Source organism: Tripterygium wilfordii, chromosome 9, assembly GCF_013401445.1.
Source record: "Tripterygium wilfordii isolate XIE 37 chromosome 9, ASM1340144v1, whole genome shotgun sequence".
Classification (NCBI taxonomy): domain Eukaryota; kingdom Viridiplantae; phylum Streptophyta; class Magnoliopsida; order Celastrales; family Celastraceae; genus Tripterygium; species Tripterygium wilfordii.
Window position 1 is genome coordinate 764,509 of NC_052240.1, and position 16,104 is coordinate 780,612.

Consider the following 16,104-nt stretch of genomic DNA (forward strand, 5'->3'; position numbering starts at 1 on the left):
AAAATATGGCTTTGAAATTTTGGTTTAATTTATTTTAATTTATCTTAATAGTAGTTTGTCTTTCGGGGACAAAAAAGATAATGTTTGAGACTCCAAAATATCTCGTTTCATGTGGAATATTTTATGTGAAGCATGCCCTACGGCCCCTACATATGTATTTTTAATCAAATGATTATTTTAATGTCACATTGATTTTGGGGTCACAAAATGAGATATTTATCATTATCCAAACAAAAAATGTGTAAGGATTATTATTACTCAAATAATTTATGATCTAGGAGTTGTGAACTAGTACCTTTATGTAAAAGATAAAAGTTTATTTTTTTAAATGTTTTAATGATTTTAATTTAATATGATTTGATTTTGTCTTGTAATTCATTGGGATGAAACAATTCTTTCAGGTTATGCTCTATATAATGTTATCATTTATAAAGTCAACTAATCTACCATGCCTTTCCAAGTGACCCTCCAACCATACCTTACTATTATGCCTTCTACTTCCCTATAGTAATTTCAAATTGCACTAATTAAATGATAACATCATTTCAATCCTGCCAACTTATGTAAGTATATAAATGCTTAATATGTGTGTATTTGATAGGAATCAAATATGAAATAACCTACCACCTTGTTGTTTATCAACGAACTTACATGGTTTAAAAATTCAGTTACATGATTATCCAGTATAAATTATCTCTCTATTAGAGAGAGAATTTATCCAGAGGTTGTAGCATATTTTTATAAATGAAAATTATCTTTTACTTGATTTTTTTTTAATATCAGCATAAAATGATAAATAGCTCCACTTTTTAATTATTTTTTCATGAGTTTTTATTTTGTTTATGTGACTAAAATAGCTTTTTTCCACCTGTCAACTCCTGCAAAGAGGAATAAAAGAGAAAGCGGGAGGCTTAACTCACGGTCTAAATCCAACGACCAGGATTGTATGAGTTTTAACCATAGTTAAGATTAAGAACGTGATCAGTGATGAACTGGATATTGAAGAGAGGTGATCACCGAATGGATCTTCCTCTTCTTTCTCCACGACTGATACAGGAAAAAAAAAGAAGAGAAGTAAGAGTAAGAGAGACAGAGAAGAAGAAAACATGTCCGACGAGGAGCACCACTTCGAGTCAAAGGCCGATGCAGGCGCCTCCAAGACATATCCTCAACAGGCTGGTGCCATTCGTAAGAATGCCTACATCGTCATCAAGAATCGCCCCTGCAAGGTCCACTGCTTTTGGTCATTGTTTTGATTAGGTTTTTTTCTATGATTTTTTTTTCGAGGCTAATTCCATGATGGTTTGTGCTCTCTTCTCCTCCTGATCTTTAACGGTTCTGTTTTGATTTTTCGATGATTTATTTTTGAATCACTTTCTCGGTTTTGTTTGGTTTTGATTGGGAGAGAGTTTGAGTGTGTATTGTTTTATAACAAAAGGAGGCCATTGATTTCGATGCTATATCCTGTGATTTAATCGGTGTGTGCTGGAGGTTTGGGTATCAATAGTGCGAGAATTACTAGATGCACACACGATGTGTTGGCTGCGCTTTGGTTTTCTGGCAGTAATAGGAAATTGACACGAGTAATCGGTTTCCATATGAGCTTTGTCTTCAATTGACTTATATTGGAACAAGATAGTGTGTCCCGTATGGGTGTATATCTTTGTAAATTGTGTTGATTTATTGATATGTACGTATATAAAGAAGTTGAAGGTATATAATACTGCGTAAGGATTTTGTTATAGTTGGAGGCTTCACTTTCTTTAAGCATATTTTTCAGTTGAACTCAATATAACAACTGCAAATATTTATCTTTCTGAACAGGTTGTGGAAGTTTCCACTTCAAAGACAGGCAAGCATGGGCATGCTAAGTGCCACTTTGTTGGAATTGATATCTTTAACGGAAAGAAGCTTGAGGATATTGTGCCTTCATCTCACAATTGTGATGTAATGCAATTCTTCTTATGTTACTCATTTTTTTGTTGTCTTTCTTTCAAAGTGCTTATTAACTTGTTCCACTTATTTTACTTTCATCTGTAATTAAACAGGTTCCCCATGTCAATCGTACTGACTATCAGCTTATTGACATCTCTAAAGATGGTTTTGTAAGTTTGTTTTATATTTATAATAAATTGTGGTGCGTGGGAATGATGTGGTTTGACTGAGAGTTAACGGTAAAAGTGGGTAAATATCGACAATAATTTATATTTCATATCCATGAAAGCACATACCTGGTCGCAACCTTTTTTCTCTTACATGGCTGCTTTTCTCATGAATTATTGGCCTGAATATTATGATGAACTGCTTGAAACATTCTGGAATTTGATTTTCTTTCATTTATAAAAAGCAAGATACTTATAAGTTTCATGAGAGACTGCCAAGGCGTGTGATGTAAGTGCCATTTCACACCTCAAGCAGCTGGTGTGCAATTATGCGCATTCTGTGGGGAATTTTGTCTTCAATTGAATCTCAAGATTCTTACTTTGATATTTGTCATTTGTACTTAAGATGCCATTGCAGCTGGCAAAGTGATGGATTTTGCACTTTGGTTTCACCGAATTGCTTTCTTCCAAATGCTTTTATCTCATGTGATTGGAGTCTACTGTCTTGCAGGTGAGTCTCTTAACTGAAAATGGAAACACCAAGGATGATCTGAGGCTTCCCACCGATGATAGTCTGCTTAGTCAGGTATTTTGTCTCCTTGGAAGTTCGAAATAAGTCATTTTGGAGCTGGCCTTGATATTCTCAGTCTCGTTTGTTTTTAAGCCAAAGAGCAATCACTTATTTTACTGCCTTTTTGTTTCTAAGATTAAAGATGGGTTTGCTGAAGGGAAGGACCTTGTGGTGACTGTTATGTCAGCCATGGGAGAGGAGCAGATCTGTGCCCTTAAGGACATTGGCCCAAAAAATTAAATATGATGCCATTGCATTAGCTATGGCTGATGGTAAAACAAACCTTTGTGTTCCCAATGAGGAGTTTATTTACGATCCTTGTGTGCGCGAAACATAAATTACAATAGTACGGTAGCTCCGTATAGTTACGGAAAAGAAACTGGGATATGCCAATTTCCTGGAAGGAACTTGTGTTTACGGCAAGATGGAATTTATATATGGTGTTGCTTCTTTGTAATGTTCTTTTTTGACCTGTGATTTGGGGTTTATATTTCATTGGATTTGATATTTTTGTTCCATGATGGGTGCCTCATAAATAGTGAAGCATAATGGAATTACTATATTCTCAATCCATGCACAAGATAAATACACGGAGAAAGGAAATATGTTATAGTTATCTCACTAGAGATCCAGCGAGTATGTGGAAGTGTCACCTTGCGTTATCTCTCATATTCTCATATTGGGTCTCGTTCCATGTCTTAACTAGTCCATGAGGATTGTGGGGTCTTCTATGTGGTTCGGAATTTACGAACCAATTATTTGATAGATGGCTGGACGAGTTCCACGTCACCCAAAAAAATCAGGAGGCGGCTTTAAAGGAATTGCCATATATGTATGTACTGAATCCCCAGAAGGTAATAACCAAAGACAAGATCTTGAAGCCACTCATGGGGTCATGAAGCAATATAACAGCAGCAATGCTTGTGATTGGTACCCTCACTGCATTGAGAACACCAGCCAGAACAGTAGAAGCCAAATAGAGCACAGCAGTGCCTCCCAAAACACCTAATTGGAAAGTAATGGCACCCCAGATTAGTACCAAGATATATGCAGCCTCGCCACCTTCAAAACTTTTGGCTTCAGAAGCCATTCCTTGAAAGTCCTTGCTTATGACTGTGCCAATCGTTGTAAACACAAAAGCAAGAAAAGACACCATGACTTGTTGTTCCAACACAACATGGAAAGATCTTTTCCCCAATAACTTCACAAAAACTAGTTCTGAAAGAGCGAAAATGAGCCCGTGGAGAGCAGATCCCATAACATCCCATATAAATCCCATGACGTACTGATTCTGACTAACGTTGCCATATCGATCAGAATCTGAATCCAATGCAATAATTATAATACCTGCCGTAATTACCACAATAGCATTTATCATCGCAGCATTCAGTTTGTTCTTCACGATAAGACGTCCAAATAGTGCGGAGAATATCAGGGATGATGTTGCAATAAGGGCAGCAGTTGATGCTGGGAGGTATGCATAGGCATATGCATACATGAGGTTGTCAGCAGCACTTAAGAAACCGAGAACTATGTAACAAAGAGTGAGCTTAGTATTCAAAGGAGTAGGAGACGTTCCCCAAAAAATGTACATCGGAAGTAAGATTAAAGCAGTGAGAGGCCACCCAGCAACTGCCACCCATGAAATAATCCACTTGCTTGTGCCTCCATTGGAGTAATATACACGAGATAGAAGGCTTGACGCCGGGAATGCTACAAGCATAGCCCCAGTGCTCAGGCCTAGAAGAATCCAATGAGATGCAGGCTTTCTTTTGTATTCTTCAAAAGCCAGTCTCTTCCAATTCAGAACCCTATCCCATAATGAAGCAGAAGGCTTTGGCGGTGATCCCTCCTCCATTCACTACCCTATAATGGAAAAGAGAGTGATGAGAAAAGCCTATCAAAATAATAAACATCGCGATCACCATTTAGAGAACTGGTTGCGTTAATGATTGAATCAAAAAAGATCATAGAAAACAGAGAATTCTATTAATTATGCTTTTGACAGTAGAAAACCTGTATGAGGAAATCTAAGACAAAAAAAAAAACCATAATGGATAGAAAATCAACTAATAAGAACATAACCTAATTCCTAATAAGGCACCTTGATTCTAAGCACAATTTTGTTTGTTCTTTTCAATTAGTGACAAGAAAGAATAGCCACGAAAATGAAACTCCAAGAAAAAATGTAATAAAAGCAAACCAATCCCCAAACTTCAACAACTACGCTTCATGGAATTAAAGTAGTATGGTTCCATATATTTTGGCATCCCAAACAACAAGCATAACTCCAATACCTAGCTCCTCCTCTCAGTATTAGCAAAATTTTACCTTAAAATATGCTCTCTTAGAAGTTAAGCTCCTTTGCTCGGTGCAGATGAACAAATGCATAAGACAGCACCATACATAGCCTTCAAGTTGGAGGCTTTTCCAGCTCTGCCCTAAATATCAGCCAGTACCAAGAAACACACAAAGTTGGTGGGAATATATTTCTAAAGCATCGGGCAACTTCGGTGATAGTATGGTTGGTAAATCTCTCTAAGGTCAAACTATATGGATTCGGGAGATCTTGGGAACTATACTCTTGTGGCCACGTGCTCAGTGCGCACGGGTTGATAGTCCGAGTTTATGCCTATATCGAATGTTTAAAGAGTAGACTTTTATGGTGTCATTCTCAGTTACTAAACAAAAAAAACCTTTGACCTCGACAAATATTTACCCGCAGAAGCGATGTATCATACTATCATCCCTTCATTCAAAACCTGTCTTTCCTTTAAAGGATGGGCATCTTGCACAAACTAAGGAAGGGACACCTTGCGAATAACTCTTGTCGACTAATCAAACACCCATTCAACAATACAAAGGTTCGAATTTATGATTAAAAACTCTTTTATTGGCTCAAACTCAATCCTGTCCCCCTTTTAAACCCAAACAGTAAAATTGAACCATATTTACAGATGAACAACTCTGTAATCGTAAGAGTTGATCCCTTGCAGATTAGCTCAACTACTTCATTACATCCAAAATCATTAGCAAAACCCAAATGACCATCACTCAAACTAAACACCATCAATCAAACTAAACACCATCAATCAACGTTGCATTAGGCCAGGAGTAACTAGATTTGAAAAAAAGTAAGGTCATAATTAGAGCTAAAGAAGAGAGCAAGCCGAAACCTGGTTCGAGCAGCGACCGACTACAAATAGAGTAAAACGCAACGTACTGGCGGTTTCGTCATGCAGATCACGTTTGTGTTGTTTTCAGGGGCTTCGTCGTCTCGGTGGGTAGTAGGTGACTTGGTGGACTGCGGAATCCGCCTGAAGAGTTGGTGTGGTTCGTGGGCTGGGCTGATCATGGCCATTTTGATTAGTTAAAAATTGAAATGGGCTGAATCAAAACCCTCATGTACAAGAAAAAGCCCGCGGGCGCCATTAAGAATCCGTCAAAGTCAACAAAGCAAACGGTGATCCCCGCACCAGAAGCAACGGTGATATCGACGGCAGTTTTTTACAAGAAACCACCTGAGTCAATTCTAGTCGAAGACACATATATACTCCCCTTCACGGCTTCACCAACCCAAAACGGCAAAACCTTCCACGTGCGCTCATTTACTTCCATTGCCATCCGTGTGAGCACGCATAAAATCCGATACGCAGTCCATCCCGCACGTACCGTTTCGGGTCTTCCAATTTCGGGATTCAGTTTCGGACAGTTTGAGTATGAACTGTTGTAAACATCGAACTTTACTCTCTGTCTCCCTACCTTGTGCGAAAGAATCTGTCAATCTGCCATGGGTGAGAGCACGAGCTTTGAAGTTCCGCCATTAGAAAGTCAAGAACGACGTGATGAGGAACCGCTTGAGGAATTGGAGGAATTCCACGTAGAAGATGATGACGAAGAAGAAGAAGAAGAAGAAGAGAAGAGTCAACTCAGTGAGTCGCAGCAACTCGGTGAGTTGCCGAGTACTGAAGCGGAAGTGAGAGAGCCTCAATCGGAAAACCTAGAACCGCCTTCTACAGTTGCTTCTTTCTCGGAGAACGGTCGGGTGTGCTGGTAGGTTTTTATTATTTTATTTTTTGCTTTCGTTTTGTTTTTACAATAATTTATCTGAAAACAGTCCAGTGTTTTTCTGGTGGACTTTTTCTTTGTTTTATAGTCCTATTGGGTGGAGTTGATAGATGATTCGTGGTTTAGGTGAGTGATCCACAGGTCTGCGGGTGAATTCTGCCCCAAAATTCCACGAGAGATCGGAGTTGAAGATTAGTGACGTGAGTTTGCTCGTTATGTTTGTTTTTCATTTCTGCCCTTTTGTTTTATGCTTATTCTTGCTTAGTATTTCGAGTGTTCTAGAGATCATCTGGGCCTGTTGGCATGATTTTATCAATGTTTTGTGTTTGCTTGTGTTATATTTCTATAATTTGAGTTAAGAAAGTTTGCTCTAGTCTTTGGGATATAAAGAACCTGTGCCTTGAGAATTGAGTGAAAACAGTTTGTTTTTCGTCTAGTGATTGTTGAGTAGGGATTTAGATTTTTAGTTATGTTTTGAGTTGCTCTGGGTTGTCTTGTCCGTGCGTTTGTGGATAGTAAAATTCTTTCTTAATATGTAGGAATCATACCTCCAATACTTATTTAATTCATTGACTATGTTTTACGTAGGAAATAGAACTCTATAAGACAAATAGATCGTGAAAATGCTTTCTTTTAACCAACATCTTTTCTTAGACCCCAGGAAAAAACTTTGTGGAGGAATCCACAAAGTAGAGTCCATCATGGGGCATTTGAGCATTTCCCTTTCCATCTAGAACCCGCACCCGAACTAACTCATGTTTTAGTCTCAATACCCATGCTGGTAATGTGTGAATTGGCTTACACATACAAGAATATGGTGCTTTGAATTTGGAATCAGTTTTGAACTTTAGTTGCATAGCAATTCTAAATGCAATAGTAGAAGTGACGTGTGGTTCATTTTTAGTGTATCTAGGAAGAGGTTCTATTAAAAGTACATTTTCCAATCTCCCAGCATAGTTTACCATTTTTGCAAGACTTTATCCCCCTTTTTATTAAATTTATTGATAACATTATTTTTTCTTTCATCGTGTATTTTCTCTGTTTAATCTTCATAGAAGCAAGTTGAAGTGACTCACCAGGACGGTATGGGAAGTGTTATGGCTCAGTGTTCTGAACCTCAAACACAAAGTCAGCTTGAGTCATCTGCTTGTCCTGCTCCCTTATCAAAACTGTCGCCGACTGCTGTTACGCAATGCATATCTTCTGCTCAAAGTCCAACATTTGTAGAACAAAGACTGTCAACGCCAAAGGTCGATAGCTTTTGCACACCCAAAGCAATTAAACCGAAGTCTTCAGACATTAAAACTCTGTCTGTTGTTCCGGTTCTGAAAACTTCAGTTTTGGATGGTTACAGCTGGCGAAAATATGGTCAAAAACAAGTTAACAGTCCCAAAGGCTCTCGAAGCTATTACAAGTGTACTCATTCTGACTGCAGCGTTAAGAAGATTGAACGCTCTGATCACGTGGGCCATGTAATAGAGATTGTTAATAAAGGAATGCATACTCATGATCCTCCAAAGAAGAGTAACAGCATCAGAGAAAACAGGCTTGCAGTATCTCCTACACCGGCTTTGGCAAGTAATGTCAAGGAGCATCCTATTGGAATGCCTCCTGATTCAGATGCATCCGCTTCTTTGAGACAGCCTATAGAGCAAACAAGTACCATGCCTGAAAGAAAACGACAGACCTCAAGTGACTCCAAGGGGAACGGTGAAAGTCAAGTGAAGGAGGAGCAGGTTAATGAGCCAGAGGCAAAACGGAGGTAGACGTTTCCATGAAATTACTTTCTTCACATCTTTGTCCCATTTGGTGTTGCCCCGTGTTTTCCATAATATCATTGTGAAAGGGTGTTGGGGATGGTTTATTTTAATATGCTTTCCTCTTTGCTGATGACCAGATTGAAGAAAGACAATTTGGTGTGTTCAGATTCTCTACTAAAACCTGGAAAAAAACAAAAGTTTGTTGTGCATGCAGCGGGTGATGTGGGCATCTCAGGTGATGGATACAGATGGCGCAAGTATGGACAGAAAATGGTGAAAGGAAATCCGCATCCCAGGTGCGTGCCTTTTTCTTGATAGTCTTATTGATAGGTTTATGAATATAACCAAGTTGATCACTTGAGTTTCTAACATTGTGCTGTCAGTGTTATTTACCTTCAGTATGATTTGCTTGTAGTTTGTATCATAACTGTGAATTCCGGTTTATTTCTCTAATAATTGATAATTTTGTTCTTCCGGATTGTTTATAATTGATGATTCACATCAAATCTCTAATATTGTAGCTATCACAGGATGGCTTTCCATCATTTTTCCATGTGGCTTATTGTAGAGGCTTTTCCAAATTCTGCTGTTCTGACTTCTGAACACCAATAGGATACCAAATATTGCAAAAGATTTATTCTGGAAAGGAATTTCAAAATTTTCATTTGCCTCCCCTAATCTCATATAGAATCATGTTACATTGTCAAAGTAATTTTGTTTGTCTATTATGTTGCCTCAACTTAATTTTATTCTTTATTTCCATCTAGAACCAGCACATAAATGATAAATCCATGGTGATTTTTCGTATTTCTTGACATTGGGTGTTATTGGATGGTCAAAACGTGATTGTTTAGCACACATCATCAGTGCCTTGTATATAAACGCTGACTTAGCACCCATTATTTGGCTCCTCACATTCATGACTGGCCTGAGCCAATCAATTAAGGTTCTCCCGGAAACTGTTGACAGGTGAACATGTGGCCTGAGACAGTCTCTCTATATATTATGCGGGTGAAGGCTATGTAAATCTTATTTGTTCCTGATCCCTCTCATTGTGGGAGCCTTGTGCATGGGAGTTGTCTACTTTTTTATTATAGAGAACTGTTACTTTTGGAATTTGTATTACCATGATCTCCTTGACTCTTGACCGCCATTGGACTGAGGAAGTAACTACATAGGAAACAGTTGAGCAGCTCTTGAGTTTTATGCGTTCTAACTCACTGCTTGAATGGATTTACAGGAACTACTACAGATGCACTTCCGCTGGATGTCCTGTCCGTAAGCACATTGAAACCTCCGTAGATAACACAAATGCTGTTATTATTACATATAAAGGAGTACATGACCATGACACGCCCGTACCAAAGAAACGACATGGCCCACCAAGTGATCCTCTTGTTGCTGCTGCTGCTCCTGCTGCTATGAACAATGTGCGATTGAAGAAAAGTGAATCCTTCCAAAACCAAAAAACTTCAACCCAGTGGTCTGTAGGCATTGAAGGTGAATTAACTGGTGAGGCATTGGACGTTGGGGGTGAGAAAGCAATGGAATCAGCTCGAACTCTTTTGAGCATTGGATTTGAAATCAAGCCTTGTTGAGCCCTCATCGGTGTTCTCGAGTGTACCAGGAACAGTATTAATGACCCCTTGTTAATATGGATGATGATCTCCTTGATAAGTGGCTAAGTTGTGAGGTTTAACAATTTCCTTGACCACTTTTAAAGTTATTTTTTCTTCTCTTCTTGCTTTAGTGCATCGGTTCAAAGTTGTATACTTGATGTTGTTCAGCCTAGTCTTATCTAACGGTCCGAGATCTATGCCCACTCAACTATCCGAAAGACATGTTAGAATGAGTGGTTCCTTAGTTACCAAAACATATGTCTGCAAATCAAGAGGCCTTAATTGAATCAAGAGACAACATTACCCTACAACACCAGTAATTTCAATCCAACGACAACCATGTATCATAATTGGGAGTCTGGACTCCGGAGCAACCACAAGGGGACACAAAATTCATGCCCATCCATGGTGTCAGCCATTTAAAGCAACATACATGAATCTCCCCAGGTTTTAGCTGTCCACCACATTCTAAGGCAATCATTGGGTCAAGTAGTCCTGTAGTCCCAACCAACATGTACTCCTGGTTCCCCATACACCCTAATGGTCTAATCAATCAAAGATTGGGTCTATGTTTTGTGAGCTAATCCTAGCTAACTCTTGCAACTGTACAAAAATTAATACATTAACATTAAGCATGCTCATCAGTCTATTGACATCAACTTCTGATAATCTACAATCCAGAAATCCATGATGCACAAGGAATCTGTGAAATTTATACAGAAAATCTTCTTTCATTACGACCCGGAAGCGTAGCTGTGAATCAGTCAATGTTTCCACTTTCCACCAAAGATACACAAGTTTATCACTCTGATGAGAAGCTCAATCCATCCATAGCTATGGACAATTCAGATTCCATCACTCCATCTGGTCTTCTCTCTGTGTCTGCTGCAACATTGATGCCATTTTCTTCCTTCCCTTCTGCTGCATTTACGCATTCCTGGAATCTGAAGCAACTGATGAGATGATCATTTGTTATACCAGCTACCTGCATAAATGAGTAGACAACAGTGGGGCCTACGCTGCGGAATCCCCTTCTCACCAGGTCTTTGCTTATTACATCTGCTTTGGGAGTTTTCACTGGAACCTGACGAGGGTACCGGAATTTACCAACTATAGGCTTGCAGTTGACAAAACTCCATATGTATTTGTCAAATGACCCAAACTCTTCTATCACCTGACATCAACAAACCGGTAAAACCTTAGTTTCTTGCAAGCCGTTGCTTGGTTGGTGAGTTCATTAATGACCTTGCCCATAGCTCATCAAGTAAGACAAATGAACAATGGGACTTACTAAGCACAAAGCAAGAGTTTCTCTTGACAATAAGATAAAAATCTATAAAAGCCAAGCTATATGAATAGTAGGTTTTATGATTTGTACTACACAGGTGATATAACTCGCAGAAGCAACCAGGACCACTCAACCACTTTTCACCTAACCTGACTGGTCTTATGATCGCTAAGCATACATTATATGTCATTTAAACGCCGGTCCAGATCAGAGAAAGGAAATGCCCCCCCCCCCCACACACCAATAAGTCCAAGACATAACTGCTATACCTACTAATAGGTCTCCCTTTTAGCATCTTGCACGTTCAGCTAATACATGGTTTTTCGAGCACAAAATATGTTCAGTGCCTTAAACATAAAACTGCATCAAAGAGAGAAGAATTTACCTTAGACATGTGGCATGCATTCTCAATGATAGCACGCAGTTTAAGTTCTGATAAAAGGGAGCTCGCAGTGCTTCCTGGTGCCATAAGCTTCTTCTCATTCAATTTGGAGACCGCAGCAGGATCAAAATCTAAAAAGACTTCCCTGCATAAGAAAGCTAATCAATAATGTAAAATTTTAATATTTAAATTAACTAAAGATAAGAAATCAATAGAAAAAACGAAGGTGGAAATTTCAGGTCAACAATACCGGAATATGTGTCTTTTGCTGAGAATGGCAGGCCAAGCAAGTTCTGCCAAAGCACCCGAAAGGACAAGAAGCTCAAACAATTTCCTGCACAAAGGTAAGAATATCAAGCAAAGAAAAATGTTAAAAGGAGCAATCGTTTCAAACAAGAAAATAAGGAAGCAAGAACATTCTGAATCGTACTTGTCATCATGTATTGGAACTCCCCACTCTTCATCATGGAAAGCAGCATAACACGGCTCTGATTCAACATATGAAGATGATTTAGCGATCATATAGACACATTTGAAGCAACTAGGCAAAATCAAAATCAATAGGCTCCAGTAAGTACATTACGATCTAATAATGCCAACATGATATACAAGCTCCACATTCTAGAAACCTGATGCTTTTAACCAACCACTAAATTCATCAGCCAAAAACCAAATCTTTTAATGTTTTTCTTTTATGTTGAGATTTATATCACAGTACAAAGGAAAACAACTAGATGGCAAGTATCAAACATAAGTGCAGGGTGAGGGAGCAAGATAGATAGAAATGAAGTGGACAACATAGTTTCTGATGAAAATTGACAACATTCAGCCATAAGATACAACTCATTCATTTGAAAACCAAATGCCAGCGTGTGGAGAAGCTCCAAGCTATTGTCAATTATACAGTTCTATTGCCTACCATGGTTACTGTAGAAAGCGAAACACAAAAACATAATATAAAATGTAAACAACTCCTGTGCACAAGACTCCTGCAGTGAGCAGGGTCGGAGACGGAGATTATGCATGCAGACCTTGCAATTCTACCACTGAGCCACGTGCTCGCATGTACACAAATACATAATATATTGTCCTATAAATAAACTAATGTATAGAGACTCAAGAATGAGCATAAGTAAGCCGCATGAACTTCTTGCCACAGTTAAAATGTTAAGAAACTAAATGATGTTTTGTGCCCTTGTGAAGTTGACATTATAGAACTATGGGGATTTGTAACCAAATTAGGCAAAAACTAACTCAATCCATCTGGGTTGCTTTGTTGGAAATCTGATAGCCGATGAAATAGACCAAACTTGAAAACAAAAAAATCAAATATAATTACAGAATAAGCAAAAAAAGCCAGATTAACCTCATACACTGCCCACTGACTCCATCAATTTCATATATTCCAGCAGGAAATATGATCTGGCATCACAATCCTCCATTCCACAAAACATTTTCTCAATCCAAACCATACATCAAGACACACATACATACATACCGGAATAGTAGAAAGTAGAAACCCTTCAACATGTACATGGATTCAGGGTAAAGACACTGTAGTAATCATTCATTAAGGGCCATTAAAAAAACTAAATCAAAAAAAGAGAAAACATTTAGCTGATAACAAGAATGCAAATACTAAAGCCAAATACGATTTAACTGTCTTTCATCATTGAAAGGAACTACTTCCTAGACCATGTACACCCCGAGTTACCAATCCTGATTTCAATGCAGTTGATAATAATATGCAAATCTATCGGTTCAGTTTTGGCCCAATTCTAGGTTGATGGAGAGCCAAACATTCTAAATAAGCATGAAATTACGGGTTACATTAAGCAAAGAAAATGATTAAAAAAAATACTTGCTTTCAAAACTAAACTACAAAAGCTCTCATTACTCTCATTACCAAGGTTAGCTACAGAAAGGTAAAAGGTCATTGGGAATACTAGTTTTTTAAAGGCATACCAAGCAAATGAAATAACAGCCGCAGGAGACATATTCTGGCCAATTAAAATTCTCTGCTACTGATAATTAGTATGATATATGCATAATAATAAGAATTCTCGCAAGCATTCTCCACAACCATAACTTTTAGACCAGATCAGATAGAAGAATCTACCAGTATTTGGCGTCACCCAAGCACACCTCCTCTTGTTTGAAGAGCCATCAATCGAAGAAGATTCTAAAAAACCATCTGAAGCAACACTCCCTGGCTTTGAAACATTCTGCTTCCTCCTACTTCCTGTACTAAATGACCGTGTTAACCTGCCAGTAGATGCCCGACTATGGAAGGAATCTGTAGAGGCATCAGATGAACATGAAGCATTCAGTGACAAATTTGAATGCAATAATTGCTCATGGCGCCGAAGAACTGAATGAGCTTTAGGAGATGAAGCCGTAGTGACAGTAGTAGATGCAAGTGTTTTCTTCTCTTCAGCCACCATAACGTCCTCGGGTGATTTTTGAGTCTTTCTCAGTGGCTTTGAGGCAGGTTTTCGGGCACTCAATGACCCAGCCTTGTTACCTGCAGGTCCAAGGACAGACCTGGTCTCTGAATCGGCAACATTCATGGACCTAACCCTAGGTGCTCCAGACATCCTAAAAGCCCTCCTTTCCAACAAAGATTTTGAACCGACGAAGGCTATGCGGCCTCAGCAGCAGCTCAAAGTTTCAAAGCTTACCAATATGGGTGTTTCTAACTAACCCTCAACGTCCTATAAAATCCAATACCAGAATCCACTGATTCCCCCATCTTTACCGATAATGGAGTTCAAATCAGCACGGAGCCCTTAAATCAACCAAAAGTTATCCACTTGTAGTGAACACCAATCATCAACAAGTCCCTTGCAGCACCAAGCACAGATCTTGGCTTTCCACCCAAACACCATCAAATTGAAACTTAGTACTAGTCCTAGATTTCAGTCAAATCCACCACAGAAAACCCATCAAAAACCCTCACTCATTCCAACTCAAATCAGCTCGAAGCCTCAAACAACCACAAAAATTGTGACACTCCAAAAAATAATGTAGAAATGAAGAGCCCTTTTGACCAAAGCTTGAATCTTATACGAACATACACACACAGAGAAGGGGATTTTTAGTGTATTCAAAATCAGCCTCGGAGCTCAGAGATTCCATCCTGCATTGCAGAAACCGAGAGAAAACACTGTTTATCCTCCAAAAAGGAAAAGTGGGTTCTTTTTAAAACTGTGTCGTTTCAGTGACTCCACATGGGAAAAAGAAAAGCCGACACACTACTCATTCGTTTGCAATTCTTACTCTTTTCGTGTGTTTTAAAATCATTTTCTCGAGAAGAATAATTTTTCCGAGGAAATGCAGCAAAAGTGTGGGTTCTGCCTACCTGCGAGAGCTGATCGGAGACTCCCGAGAGAGAATTGCCGATCTATGGAAGTTGAGTTTCTCTCTCTAGAACGAGAGCAAAGGACAGAGAAACGTAGTAGTGGTAGCGAATGAGTGCAAGAGAGAGGAAGCCAAGAATGGGGTTGGGAGTTCGTAGTTTTTTTACCTTTTTTGTATTTTTTTGTTGTCCATTTAGAAAATGCTGAAAATAGTAAATTTGAAAAAAAAAAGTTTTTTCAAAAATAGAAAACAATTAGAGTGAAAAAGAAGAACAAATAAACTTGTTTAAGGAGATAAGAAATAGATTTGATGACCAAGGAGAGATGATTCGTTGACAATCAATTAAGTTAGACATATATTTTCAAAGTTTGATTTCATTGAAAAACGTATTTCTCAACGGTATTTCATAAAAAAGAAGAAATACTCCATTAGATGAATTTTACTGGAACACATTGATTTCTAATATCGTTTCCGACTCATGATCTTTTACATACTCCCAGTCTTGTCAATCTGCCTTTCTAGTTTCTTGTCTCCCTTTTTTTATACTGAGGGTGGTAGCATGACCTCCTCAAAGATTTTAAACAAAATTTATGCAAGTCAAATAGAAACATGACTAAATAATAGTATCTTTTCAAGTTGCTTGCTTTTACACCAATTCTTAATTCAAATACAATATTATTTTCAGGTTTGGTGCAGCAATTGGTGGACTTTTTTTGGGTCTAATCAAATTCATGAACATTGCATTTCCCATTTAAAAAAGCAACACGAGACAGACACAATGCGGTGGTGCAATGGGCCTAAGGAAGGATTATCAAAGCCCAATAAAGAAAGCTTCAAGCCCAAAAAAAGAAGGTTATAAAATGGGCCTAAAATGGCAACTGAGCCCAACATGATAGCTTACACAACGGGCCGAAAGAAGAAAGATCAAGCAAAAAGATGCATATACAGAAAGTT

General features: G+C 38.5%; 4 protein-coding genes across 4 annotated transcripts; 2 read left to right on the plus strand and 2 right to left on the minus strand.

Moving 5' to 3' along the window:
• The first annotated feature begins 1,038 nt into the window (after positions 1-1,038).
• LOC120006301 (eukaryotic translation initiation factor 5A) lies at positions 1,039-3,130 on the plus strand. The gene is made up of 5 exons (XM_038856304.1): positions 1,039-1,229; positions 1,825-1,947; positions 2,049-2,105; positions 2,614-2,688; positions 2,809-3,130. Exons 1-5 carry the CDS (start codon positions 1,107-1,109, stop codon positions 2,911-2,913), a joined length of 483 nt encoding a protein of 160 aa, XP_038712232.1. The 5' UTR covers positions 1,039-1,106; the 3' UTR covers positions 2,914-3,130.
• An 82-nt stretch (positions 3,131-3,212) lies between these two features.
• LOC120006300 (probable purine permease 5) lies at positions 3,213-6,005 on the minus strand. Its single transcript, XM_038856303.1, has 2 exons — positions 5,850-6,005; positions 3,213-4,539 (listed from the first exon to the last, which is right to left on the minus strand). Exon 2 carries the CDS (start codon positions 4,529-4,531, stop codon positions 3,473-3,475), a length of 1,059 nt encoding a protein of 352 aa, XP_038712231.1. The 5' UTR covers positions 4,532-4,539; positions 5,850-6,005; the 3' UTR covers positions 3,213-3,472.
• A 202-nt stretch (positions 6,006-6,207) lies between these two features.
• On the plus strand, positions 6,208-10,328 carry LOC120005437 (probable WRKY transcription factor 32). Its single transcript, XM_038855059.1, has 6 exons — positions 6,208-6,726; positions 6,791-6,828; positions 6,883-6,941; positions 7,797-8,503; positions 8,639-8,797; positions 9,742-10,328. The coding sequence occupies exons 1-6, from the start codon at positions 6,464-6,466 to the stop codon at positions 10,097-10,099; spliced, it is 1,584 nt and encodes a 527-aa protein (XP_038710987.1). The 5' UTR covers positions 6,208-6,463; the 3' UTR covers positions 10,100-10,328.
• Positions 10,329-10,661: 333 nt separating this feature from the next.
• On the minus strand, positions 10,662-15,310 carry LOC120006302 (probable GMP synthase [glutamine-hydrolyzing]). The gene is made up of 6 exons (XM_038856305.1): positions 15,152-15,310; positions 13,910-14,929; positions 12,221-12,278; positions 12,041-12,124; positions 11,794-11,935; positions 10,662-11,294 (listed from the first exon to the last, which is right to left on the minus strand). The coding sequence occupies exons 2-6, from the start codon at positions 14,385-14,387 to the stop codon at positions 10,923-10,925; spliced, it is 1,134 nt and encodes a 377-aa protein (XP_038712233.1). The 5' UTR covers positions 14,388-14,929; positions 15,152-15,310; the 3' UTR covers positions 10,662-10,922.
• Positions 15,311-16,104: the final 794 nt, after the last annotated feature.